Raw genomic sequence first — 11,407 nt, 5'->3', positions numbered from 1 at the left:
TTGCTGCTATCGATGGCAAATGTGCTCCAAGGGCGATGCGTGATTATATTTATTTTTGTTCAGAAAATACCCGGCGACCATGAATAATCACACTGCAGCAACTCCCGACATACGGGAGCAGACCGGTGCAGCTGATGGGAGCTTGCAATCTCACTGCGGGAATTAAGAGCCGGCACGCCCGGTCACTGCGGCAACAATCACTCTTCCGCCTCGTAACCAACTCATGCCGCCCGCTTCGGGTTAAGCACTTGATATTCGTGTTGGTGGTGCCGTTCCGTTCGGATGATGCTCGGATGACGCCGCCGTGGATACTGCGGTGGCGAAAGTTTATGCGAAGGAAGTCCACCTTCGCCGCCGCCTTGTCTTGAGGGGTCTCGCCGGAAAGCGCGCACCTTCTGCGACTTAACTTTGACAGTGGTCTCCGCAACTCACCGCAAACACTTGCACAGTCGGTTGGGCTACGCCGACGTTTACTTCATTTCCTACGGTGTCTTGAAACCCACCGGCGGCGAAGGCGCGCACAGGCACTTGCCGCTCCACTGACCGCGCACTCACCCGCACACCTCCAAGTTCAACGCCGAGTTCGTCGCACAGCCATTATGCTCCTTCCTATCTCAAAACGTCGAAACAACTCGTCCGGCACGTCAAAACCGTCTTCATGCACCCTCTTACACCGCTGCTCGCGCGGCCACCGGCCATGTAAACAACAGCCATTTTCTGTCTCGAGCGGTTTGAGACCACTCGTTCTAGTCGCAAGAAATCGTCTCAATCGGCTCGCATAATTAGGTGAGCAACGTCAACACTTTTGGCGCACTTATGACGTCGGCCGGTGACGCAAAAAACAAATATGGCCGCTGGTCACGACCGACCAATAGGAACGGGGCAAATGAGACACTTTTTGAGACACTTTCCGATAGAGACGATTTTGAGCGACTCGTAATCGCGCCCCCGGGCCAGCCTAGTGGGACGCGTGCCGGCGTTCTGGGCGAGCCGAGCGGGACGCGCGCCGGCGTTCTGGGTGAGCCGAGTGGGACGCGCGCCGGCGTTCTGGGCGAGCCGAGCGGGACGCGCGCCGGCGTTCTGGGCAGAGCGCTAACACGGCCCTTCCAAAAATTGCTCCTGTCCACAGGCGCAACTCGAATTGTGACCGATAGGTGGACCACCAGAGCAAGCGACTCTGCTCCGCTCGAGAAGACGGGCGATCCGCCCGGCTAAAACTCTTTTCTCTTGCGCCTCTCCGCTGGTGTATCCGGTCGCCCGCTCCGCCCCGATGGCCGTAAAAACGCTCAGCTAAAACTGTTCATTGTCTGCTCTCTCCCTCTGTTCTGTGGCAACTACTGTGTTGGTAAAACTAGTCGTTGTGTCAACGACAGGCTGTGGGAACACAGCAATAATGTAAAAAACGCTGCTCGCAACATCGCGATTCATTGCCGTGATTGTGCTTGTCGTCACAAAGATACGGTCACAAGAGAGATCATTGAGGCTTCAGAGATTGCGAAGCTAGGTTCGGCATGCGTTAGCACTCCATCTATAGCCATATCACAAAACGAACACGAGTTTCTTGTACCATCGTGGATTTTATTGTCTTGTTTTCCCGTGTTTTATCAGATGTGGCTACTTTTACTTAAACAGAGGCGCTGTGAATAAAATTATCAGTTCTTAGTCAGCGCTGTGTCCCGTCCCTTCTTACCTCCTGTTTGGGCTAGTGCGCTGCTTTTTTCTAGAGTTGCTAGCTGCATGACATCGGATTACATCATGCCGCTGCGCGCATTAACCTGCGTGGCAGGTTACATCCCATAGTATTGTCTCTGGTTTTTTTAATCTTTAATCTTATATTAGGAGGTATCAGTAGTGGCTCAAGAAATTCAAGCACTAATGTGGTACGACCCAGGACAATTGAGGGTAGCGTAAGAGCGGCTGCCTGACACAATCATTCCATTGAAAGTTTGAGAATTTAAACGGCATTGACCAAATGAAAAAAAAAAATAACCTCAGACATGACACTCTGAAAAGGGAGTTCTCGATACTGCTCGGCCATACATTATAAAAAGTGCTTAACATGAACATGCGTAATAAAAGAAGAGTATACCTATACAACATAGCTGCTGTCTTTCACCTAGGTATTCCTTAGAAGCCTTCACCCGGGCCCTGATTTTCCAGCATGCACCGACAAGCCCCTGTACTAGCATAGCAAACTGAAGTACTATTAGCACCATTGAAAACTACGAAGCGTGCATGAAACGGCACCAAGCAAAGGCTCATTCTACACAGGTACAACGCTTAGAACTGAAAATTAAGGAAGAAAATTGGTTACAAGTTTCCTTCGATTGATTGCGGCAAACTGTTTCCTCAGTGCCCGTACGCCGAAATGATGTTACCACTGTCATGTTTAACAATTCACAAAGAGCTAAAGTTGTGGCAACCACTAGTATAATAGTTTCCATGCTTCAAAACCCAACATGATTGCAATGAGCCACCTGTTCCTTAGCGTGGCCCAGAGGAAGTCGTTCAAAAGTAGGAGTCACAGACTGCTTTTTGAGGGAAATGAGATTCTTGGTTAATATCCTCCACAGACGTGTGCGAGATCATGTAAGTGAAAGGCTGCACAATTGCACTGGCCTCGTCAATTCTCTTCGTACTCGCACTTGGCTGGTTAGGCAACTTCGCTCTGAAACCGAGCCCACACTCTTTTGAGGTCCTGGAAGGCTTCCATTTCAGGCGCCGGTTCACAACCCTGGTATAGCCACCGTCGTCCGAATCCGAGAAGCAAGATGACGCCGGGAGCTTCGAGAGGACATCCACGCTGGTGCCTCAATGTCTGGATGGGTCCACTCTACTACCCACGGTACGCAGCAGCGACGGCGGGCCATCCCCCACCGCATGGGATGACGAGGTCGTCAGAAATGCGACAGAAACACAAATGTAAGAGAGAAATGCAGCGGCAAAATAGGCGTTGCGTTACTATTGCTGTCCTCGACGTATAATGGCGCATACTCACAACAGGTATTGGCTATGACTAGGCGTTGACTACCAGTTTTTTTTTATATCGGATGTAGCAGAAATGTGATGAGGTCAGAAAAAAAAGGATTAACTCAGGTTTAGTGACAGAGGTCGTTGGCGGTGGTAAAGCAGCTTAATCTTAAATTTCTTGCAGGTAATGAACAAAAGAAAAAAAACAGAAATTGAAATATCAAAAAAAGAAAAGTCGAAATAAACAAAAGGGGAAGAAGCGATAAATTATGATGGCAGACTTTTTGATTGAGAACAAAATTTTGAATCACGCAGCAAACATTTCCGTTTCTGCTTCCGCGCACAGAAGCGCAGAGGGATAGAATAATCGCAGAAGACAGGCACAAACTGAGTTTCTATAATGGAACTTCTAGCAGTCGCCTCCTTAACGAAATGAAGCCGCGGCAAGAGCGAGGAAAGTGATCTGTTATTTCTGGCTCAGAACAATATCGGCGCAAAGCGGAGATCGCGAGGCCAGGCCTATAGAGGTAAACATTTAATGCGGCACACGTCAACGTACTCGCGTGAAATAAATTTCATGTTTGCGAAAGATCGCCACACTTTACTTCTCCAAGGAAGCAGATGGAGTTCAGAATCATCTAAAGAAGTGAGCGCTAGTGCGAAATATTTTCGCATTAAATTTTACGTACAATACCTGGCTGCTGTCATGTACGCAGACGTCGGTAAGAAAGAAAAAATTAGACCACTCAGAGATGCCTTCGCTAAGCATTAGCAACTTCGTTGAAATAGAGCCCCTTTGGCAAAGTGTCTTGAAGTGCTATAACGTCGGGTAAAATCCTATTACAACGGAAGATTCAGTGACAGAACGGGGACTCACTTGAATGGCAATTCCACTGTAGCACTCTCGGAGACCTTATTCTGCCTAGAGAGCTGAAGCAGCAACTGCTTTTTCCAGATTGGTGCTCTTAAGGTCGGTAGCTTTTTTGGTTGTTGTTGTTTTAGGCCGAGGCCTACAAGGTCCAGCAAAATCAAGAGGAGACCGGCTACGTTTTTGCGCACGTGCATCGATCTCCACCATGTGTACACAGTTAAAAAGTGACTCTATTGTGACTTTTTTTGGCACAAGTTGGTGACGGAAGCTCTTTTTGTGTTTCCACTAAAGAAATAGCCGACCTGATCACACTTTGGACCGGAGCTGCAGCAGGATCCACAGATGACGCAGGAGAGGCGTTTAATTTACCATTAAAGAATACATCTGTGACACCCTTACCTGACAGATGGACGCAGTGACAGATTTCACCAAACGACCCATGACATTAGCCGTAACCTTTCTACCTCTATGGCTGTAGCTTAAAAGTGAAGTAAAGAGGAATCAGAACTCGTCTTTTTACCGCGGAAACTCGATCTACATGTACCGAACATTGTTCGAAACATCTAATTATTGTCCTGTGTGGCCGATTTTCATAATCTAAATAAGATTAAACGTCCCGATTCCCGCCTTCACCGCATACGGTAGGAGTACTCAACTAACTCGTGGGGTGCACTTCAGGCAGTCGCCTGGCGTCTTCGCTTTCGCTTTTATTTTGTTTTTTAGGTTTCCGTGTATAAACAGATCTAGTCAGAGGCTACACAGCCACAAATTCGGTCCACGGAAATAAAAAATACGCGTGGACTGCTCTCGCCAATCTCTACGTATCACTCTGCCGATGACAGAGCGGCAGGCCACCCCGGGACTGGCTGAAACGTGGGTTGAGTACTCCCACCGTCGGGGTAGAGTTCAGAAAAAGGCGGGAGCCGGCCCTGTAAATCTCATTTAAATTGTGTAAATCGGCTGCGCAGGACAATAATTCGTAGTTTCTAAGAATGCCCGGAACGTGTAGACCGATTTCGCGCGGTAAAAAGACGAGTTCAGATTCCTCATCAGTGCACCTTTAAGACAGGCTAGAATCCACCACAGTAGTCGGCCGCGCTGCCGCACTAGAATCACCATATGCCTTTTCCTTAAAAATTGGAACTGCCTCGCGCCTCGAGCAAAGACGCATGCCACGAATGTCAGACACATTGCATTTCCTGAGCCCTCGCAGTACAGTGTAAATAAGCAGTAGAGTGGCCACCATTGCACAAACAACATGTGTCATCTTTTTCAGAACACTCTTCGCACACCTTCAAATACGATGGACATGTGCTTCCGGCAGACGTGACAATAACCGTTGGTAACTTCACTCCGTCAGCTACCCGAGTGCAGCGATGGACAGAGATTGCCCCTGTAAGAGAAAGTTTTTCAAGCACGCCCCCGAAGGACTAAGTCGGGAATCGACACCCATGACTAGACCCTTAGAGCGTGCCAAGGGCGGGGAAATAGGAGCACTCACCGAGTGATTTCGAAAGGAGGAACACCTCAGCAAATCCATAATACAGGCTGGGTCAGACGATCTGCAAACAAAGCCTCCTCAGCCGAACTGCCGGACGTCAGAAATCATTTTGAAGAGAGGTGAGATGCCCTGCAACGCAGTCTGGGCAGCATCCGGGCTGTTCAACCTGGTGACGACCCTATCCGAAGGGACAAACCGCGGCCGTGGCTTCGTGGCAGAGCACCCACCTCGGCTTCGGGAAGTGGTGGGTTCGACTCCCGCCGCCGGCCGGGTACCCACCGCTTTTCTCAAAATGGGTACAAGTTACGCGCCGGCCTGGTGCTCGGCTTCCTAGGGCTGCATTGCTTGGGAAAGGAGCTTGCGCCTTCAAATCCCGTCACTGTGGGCAAAGAGTGACGTGGACAAAGCGAAAGAGATGCAGGAAGCTTGTTTGGAAAAGCACAAAGTGGCACCACACTTTCCCCCCCAACCCCAATTCACACAAACATAGCGAGGGCAAAAAATACACTTAAGAAAACATTGGGCACTGTCCTGTACTCATTTATTTATTTATTTACCCTCAAGGCCTAGGAGACGTTACAGAGGGGGTGGGTACAGGGGTTGAATAAAATTCTAACAAAACAATTAAAAAAAAAAGAGATAAAGCACACCTCTACAGGCACTCCCGCTTGTGCAGCACTGCTGCCTGCGCCATCTTCGCACCTCTCGGCCAAACCCACTCTGGTCCCCTGCCTTGCCGAGATGGAGAGAGCTTCACTGTCCCGACTCCTTGAGGAATTCTTCGTACGCTGCGGCAATCTCATCGTCCATGTCTTCATTGCAGCAGTTGTTGGCGTAACCGCTTCCATCAGACATTTCGATGTTCCCCATCCGTTCTATGAGGAGGAGCTCTTGGATAAGCCTCTCCTCTTCACTGGAGACCGGCACGCCGTCAGGACCACAAGTAATGGGAAGGCTGTCATTCGCCTGGGCAGCCGATGGGGAGCTCGAAGACGACGAAGAGCGGCCCCAGTTCCTCTCACGAAGCTCGAGGACATTCTTGACCATCAGCGCCGCGGTCGGGTCAATGTCGTTCTTCTGAGAGATCTCGCAGAGCTTCTCAAACACACTGTAGAGGGCACAGCAGTCGGTTTCGGGTAAGCCCACCTTCTCATAGTCCTCCAGGCAGGCGCCAGTAAGCTTCAGCACCTGGATGGTGCATTTGATGTTCTCCTTGGTGAGCGACTGCCGAAGCGCGTGCAACTTGTTGGGAATGCAGGCAGCTAGGTGCTTCACCTTGTAGTAGTGGTCCTCCCGCAGAAACACCATCTGAGAGATCAGTTCGGCAATGAACAGCAGCAACCCGCGTTGGTAGGCGTCGTCAAAATCACCGGATCCAAAGTCGTTTCGCTTGACGCACTCTTTGTGACACCGGTCTAGAAGCATGTTTGTAAAGTCCTCCTCCACGCCTCGAATGTGAAGGTTGCTTCCAAGATGGTTGCAAAGGCGTGCCCCGCTATACCTGAAGTTAGCCTCTTTCAGTCCCTTTTGGAAGATAGTGTCGACCACCTGAGAGAGACCGCCAACGTCGGTAATGCCACTCAATATGCTTGTGACGTCTTCTATTTTGGAGTCGAACTCAGCAGGACACAGCGTGACGTCGTCAATGAAGCCCACGAGCTCCAGCATTGCACACTGCTTCGCGTCCTGGGACTGTGGTGAAGGTGAATAGGGTGGGCAGGGTCTGCAACTTCCTGTGGCAGAGGGACTCTGAAGTGCCTTGGTACGAACACCGGGGCCTCTGGTGAAAGCGTGCTTTTCAGCACGAATGGTTGCATGCTTTTATCACCAGAGCAGCCTGCCGACGCTGGCCCGGCTTTGGGCGATTGTCGTAGCGGTGTGACCGCTGGCCCGGGAACGACGCCGCTTGCTATCTTCGAGGTGCCGGAGTTCCCCCTTGAATCCATGTTCACCCGCGCTTCGGTGCTTGGAGCCTTGCGATGTCACCTCGGAAAAAAGCGCCCAGGGGAAGGCTGGAATACCACAGGGAGTTCCCCTGACCAGGAGAACACGTCGACAGCCGCCCCAAGACCACCGACAAAAGCCCTGCAAAGGGACGAACAAGCAAACAATCACATTCTTTTTCTCCACAGTAATCATTGTACATACCCATGCGGGGGGATTTGCCAAGGTATGGTGGTGAATGCGAGCGTAGTATATGTGCGGAAAAAAACTAAGTAGAATGGTAGAATGACTGAAATTAGAAAATATACTAATTGGTGAAATGTTTAATTGAAATAAACAAATTAGATATGCGAAGAATAAAATAAAATACGCTTTTGGGACATGCGGTAGAATCTTATATGGAGTTAAAAGGGTAATCGACCACTTGCAATAATGTAATCATGAAGGTAGCCGCAAATAGTGCTTAACGAGAATCCTGTGTTGCTCGCAACAAACGAGAGCAGAAATGGTAGAGACAAAGGGTGTCCTAACCTCGAAAGGCAGTTTCCTTCTTCTTCTTCATCTTAAACCATGACACATCCCCTTCTTCTTCCTTTCAAGACATGGCACATACCCACATGGGGAGATTGGCCACAGTGTAGTTTAATAAACCAGGAAATTTGCGTAGGCGATTACGACAAAAATATCAGAGCCAATTGCGTGAATTTGAAAAATGTATCGATGAAAAACGACAGAAGATTATTTAAAGTTAAATAACAAAGACTATTTTGACGACAAAAAAGAAAAGGTTCAAGAATTAAAATTTAAAAGAGTTAGCAAATCGACCTACGGGTTGCAATTATGGAATCATGGAGGACCCCACAAATTGCAGCCAAGCAAATTCTTTTGAGCTCGCAACGAACTATAATAACACTGACAGCGATAACAGGAGCCTGAACCTAGAGAGAGGGACCTCCAGGTAAATCTTCCTCTGAAGTGCGAACTTTTGACAATATAGAGGAAACGGTCTGCCGATTCAACGTCCCCTCTTTAGCCACATAGGTTTGTTGGTGACCACACACAGCTGCACAGATATAAATTTCAACTGGGAATACTGCATCGCAACCGCGTCATTGATACCTCACGGTTTTACACGAACGGACGTTCCAATTATATGCTAAGTGCTGATAATCAGTGGTATTTAGTACGAGACCACGCAACCTCGCTGATATGTGTTGGAAGCACTGAAACCTGGAAATAAACAGCAGACTGAAATTCGCGACGGGATGTGTCACTGACCCGCCAAGAGCTGACCTTGCTAAGTAATCAGCCACCTCGTTTGAATGAATACCTGCATGGCCAGGAAAAGAAACAAAACGGACCTCTTTTAAAGTAGATGAGACAAAAAATCGCAGGAAACGGCTCAAAAAATCTTTTGTGAAGTTTCAAGGGAGACTAAAACTGACAAACAATCAGCCAAGTATTCAAGAAGCGTAGCTTGTTGGGCCAGTTGTTGCATTGTAAGTGGGAAACCAGCGGAAAGGACGCGTTCACAAGCAGGAGAAGTACACAGGACAACGCTGGAAACACAACTGAAATATTCTTCATTTATCACCAACAACAGAACAGGGTGCACATGCGCGAGAGAAATCACAAACGCTATCAAAACAGCAAGAACAAAATTGATGAATCGTTGTAAGATAGCATTTGGCAACCTATGTCCCATTCATGAAACTGTACTCTTTTGCCGTGAACCTGACAGAGCTGTCGCTGACACATTCAGTTCCTAACTGCTTCATTTTGAAGGCTTCTAAGATTTCTCGTTCTGTCTGCGTTTTCCCGCGGCCGATGATTGTTAGAGATACGGGAACAAAGTGACGACGGTTTGGTGGGCGCAGAAAAGGCAGCCTAAACACCGTATTTTATGGCTACCTTTTTAACGTTATATGTAAGACTTTGTGCAGACATGGCGTTACAGCAGGTCTAGATTCTTCACAAGGCGTTTCATCTTTTTTGTGCTGTGACTCAAACTTACTAGTCAGTCTCAGCAATGGAAACCAGGACGTCCCGAGGGTAGCCCGCTGACCTACTGAGTGACAAGCGCACTAAACTGTTTACTGTTGCGAGCTAACTTAATACGAATTTAGAGGTCGGTGTGTGCACACCAAATCGAGCAGCCCGGCCTGTAACCAATTTGATACGGATCAAGACATCATTCGCGACAATAAAAGCCGTAACACGACTGAGCAGGCCGCTTCGCACCAATTTCCCTAGGTTCGATGTTAATGAAATAGGGCGTATGTTGTCTAAAGTTAAACGCTCCCTTTGCATTTTATTTATACATATCATTTATTATTTTATTTCCAGGAACCCCTCAAAACGCTCGTCACGTGGGTATTACATACATAGGGGGGCGGTAAGAAATTCGAACATCAAGATGCAAGAAGGAACATCTAACATGAGGAACTGAACAAAAATAAAACAAGAGCGCAAAACCTGAATAGTCAACAATTAGCAAAATGTGGCAGAGCAATAAAACATGAAATTAACAGCATGAAAACAAACAACGTAATAAACAGAACTAAAAACAAAATCAAACACATCATGGTGAGCAGAGGAGAACAAGAAGAAAACTGCACATGATTTTCATTTTTTAAAATTTCATGAAATGATGTCGCATTCATTTCATTTGCGATCGTGGAAGGTAACCGGTTCCAATCAATAATGGTTTTGAGTATGAACGATTTGGCAAAAGTTGAAGTGTGGCATGTGATGCGTTTGATTTTGAAAGGGTGATCACGGCGTGGCAGCACTGCTGAGGGTGAGTGAAATAAATCATTATGAAGCAACGGATAATGGTAAATTTTGTGAAAAAGAGTTAAGCGAGAGTGTTGGCGACGATTAGAAAGGTTGTCAAGTCCAGCACGAGCTTTTAACGCCGTGACGTTAGCAAAACGTGATTACTCGGAAAAAATGAAGCGAGCAGCACAGTTCTGCAGGCATTCTATGTTATCTATAACGTAGGCTTGATCTGGGTCCCAAATGGCTGAAGCGTACTCAATTTTAGGTCGAAGTATTGTAATACAGGGTCTGTTCTGAAAGTAGTAGGACTGGTTTTTTCCTGGGTGAACGGGCGGACGAGAGGTGGTTTGCGCGTGCAGGATCGTTGAAGGGGGATATTGGGAATGCTGGGGAAAATCGGCAGTCGTCTCTCGGCCGTTGAAGAGAGGAGGTCGCTTGTACTGTGAACCCCTGTCGAAACGTCTTGTCACGCAAAAATCATCGAGCGTTTACTGGATCAGCGATACGGGATCAAATTTTGAGTAAATCTTGGTAAAACGGGCAAAGAGACTCACCACATGATTAAGGAAGCCTACGATGACGCTTCCATGGGTAGATCAGGTGTTTTTTGAGTGGCACAAGCTGTTCCGAGAAAGTAAGGAAAGAGTGGAGGAAGACGACCGCTCCAGACGCCCTTCGAGCAGCAAGACCAACGAAAATGTGTAGCGACTGAAACATTTACGGAATATCGATCGTGGAATAAGTATCTGAATGATTGCTGATGACTTGAGCATTCCTAAAATGCAAGTTTTTAGATCGTGACAGAAAACTTATCCATGAGGAAAGCGTGCGCGAAGTTCGTGCCGGGAGTGTTGTCAGAGGAAGAAAAGGCCAACCGGTAGGATCTTCTTCATCATGTGAATGAGGACCCCGATTTTTTGCCCAGCACATGGTGGCAACGCTGCCTCAGCCCCCCTACAGCCTCGACTTGGCCCCGCCAGACTTTTTTTTATTCCCGAGAATAAAATCGACGCTCAAGGGGGAACATCACGGATCGGTAGAGGCGGTTCCACAGGCTGTGACGAGGCAGCTAAACAGCATTCCGTTCTTGGCGTTCCGGGAGGCGCACGAAAACTGTAAAACTCATTGGCAGCAGGGTGTAGGTGCGGAAGGGTGCTACCTTGAAAAATTGTAATTGTTTGTACTATTCTCTTGAATAAATTTTGTTAAAAAAAATGAGTCCTACTACTTTCACAACAGACCATGTATAAGTACGTTTACGCGCGTTTGCCAGTGAATGTCGAAAGTCGTGTTTTAGGAGGCCATGAGAATGGTTCGCAGCTGCTAGAGTCAAGTTAATA

General features: G+C 47.9%; 1 protein-coding gene across 1 annotated transcript; it reads right to left on the bottom strand.

Annotated features, from left to right (window-relative positions):
• Positions 1 to 6,095: 6,095 nt before the first annotated feature.
• Positions 6,096 to 7,010, bottom strand: LOC149356764 (polyadenylate-binding protein-interacting protein 1-like). The gene has a single exon (XM_089576428.1). It carries the CDS (start codon positions 7,008 to 7,010, stop codon positions 6,096 to 6,098), a length of 915 nt encoding a protein of 304 aa, XP_089432554.1.
• Between the last annotated feature and the right edge of the window lie 4,397 nt (positions 7,011 to 11,407).

This window comes from Amblyomma mixtum, chromosome 3 (genome assembly GCF_055824585.1).
Source record: "Amblyomma mixtum isolate Tamu chromosome 3, ASM5582458v1, whole genome shotgun sequence".
NCBI classification, from domain to species: Eukaryota; Metazoa; Arthropoda; class Arachnida; order Ixodida; family Ixodidae; genus Amblyomma; species Amblyomma mixtum.
Note: the sequence above shows the minus strand (reverse complement) of the source record. Positions and strands in the feature narration are given on the sequence as shown.

Bases quoted from the DNA above. Each gene is read 5' to 3' on its own strand.
- LOC149356764 (XM_089576428.1), bottom strand. From the start codon at position 7,010: ATGCTGGAGCTCGTGGGCTTCATTGACGACGTCACGCTGTGTCCTGCT.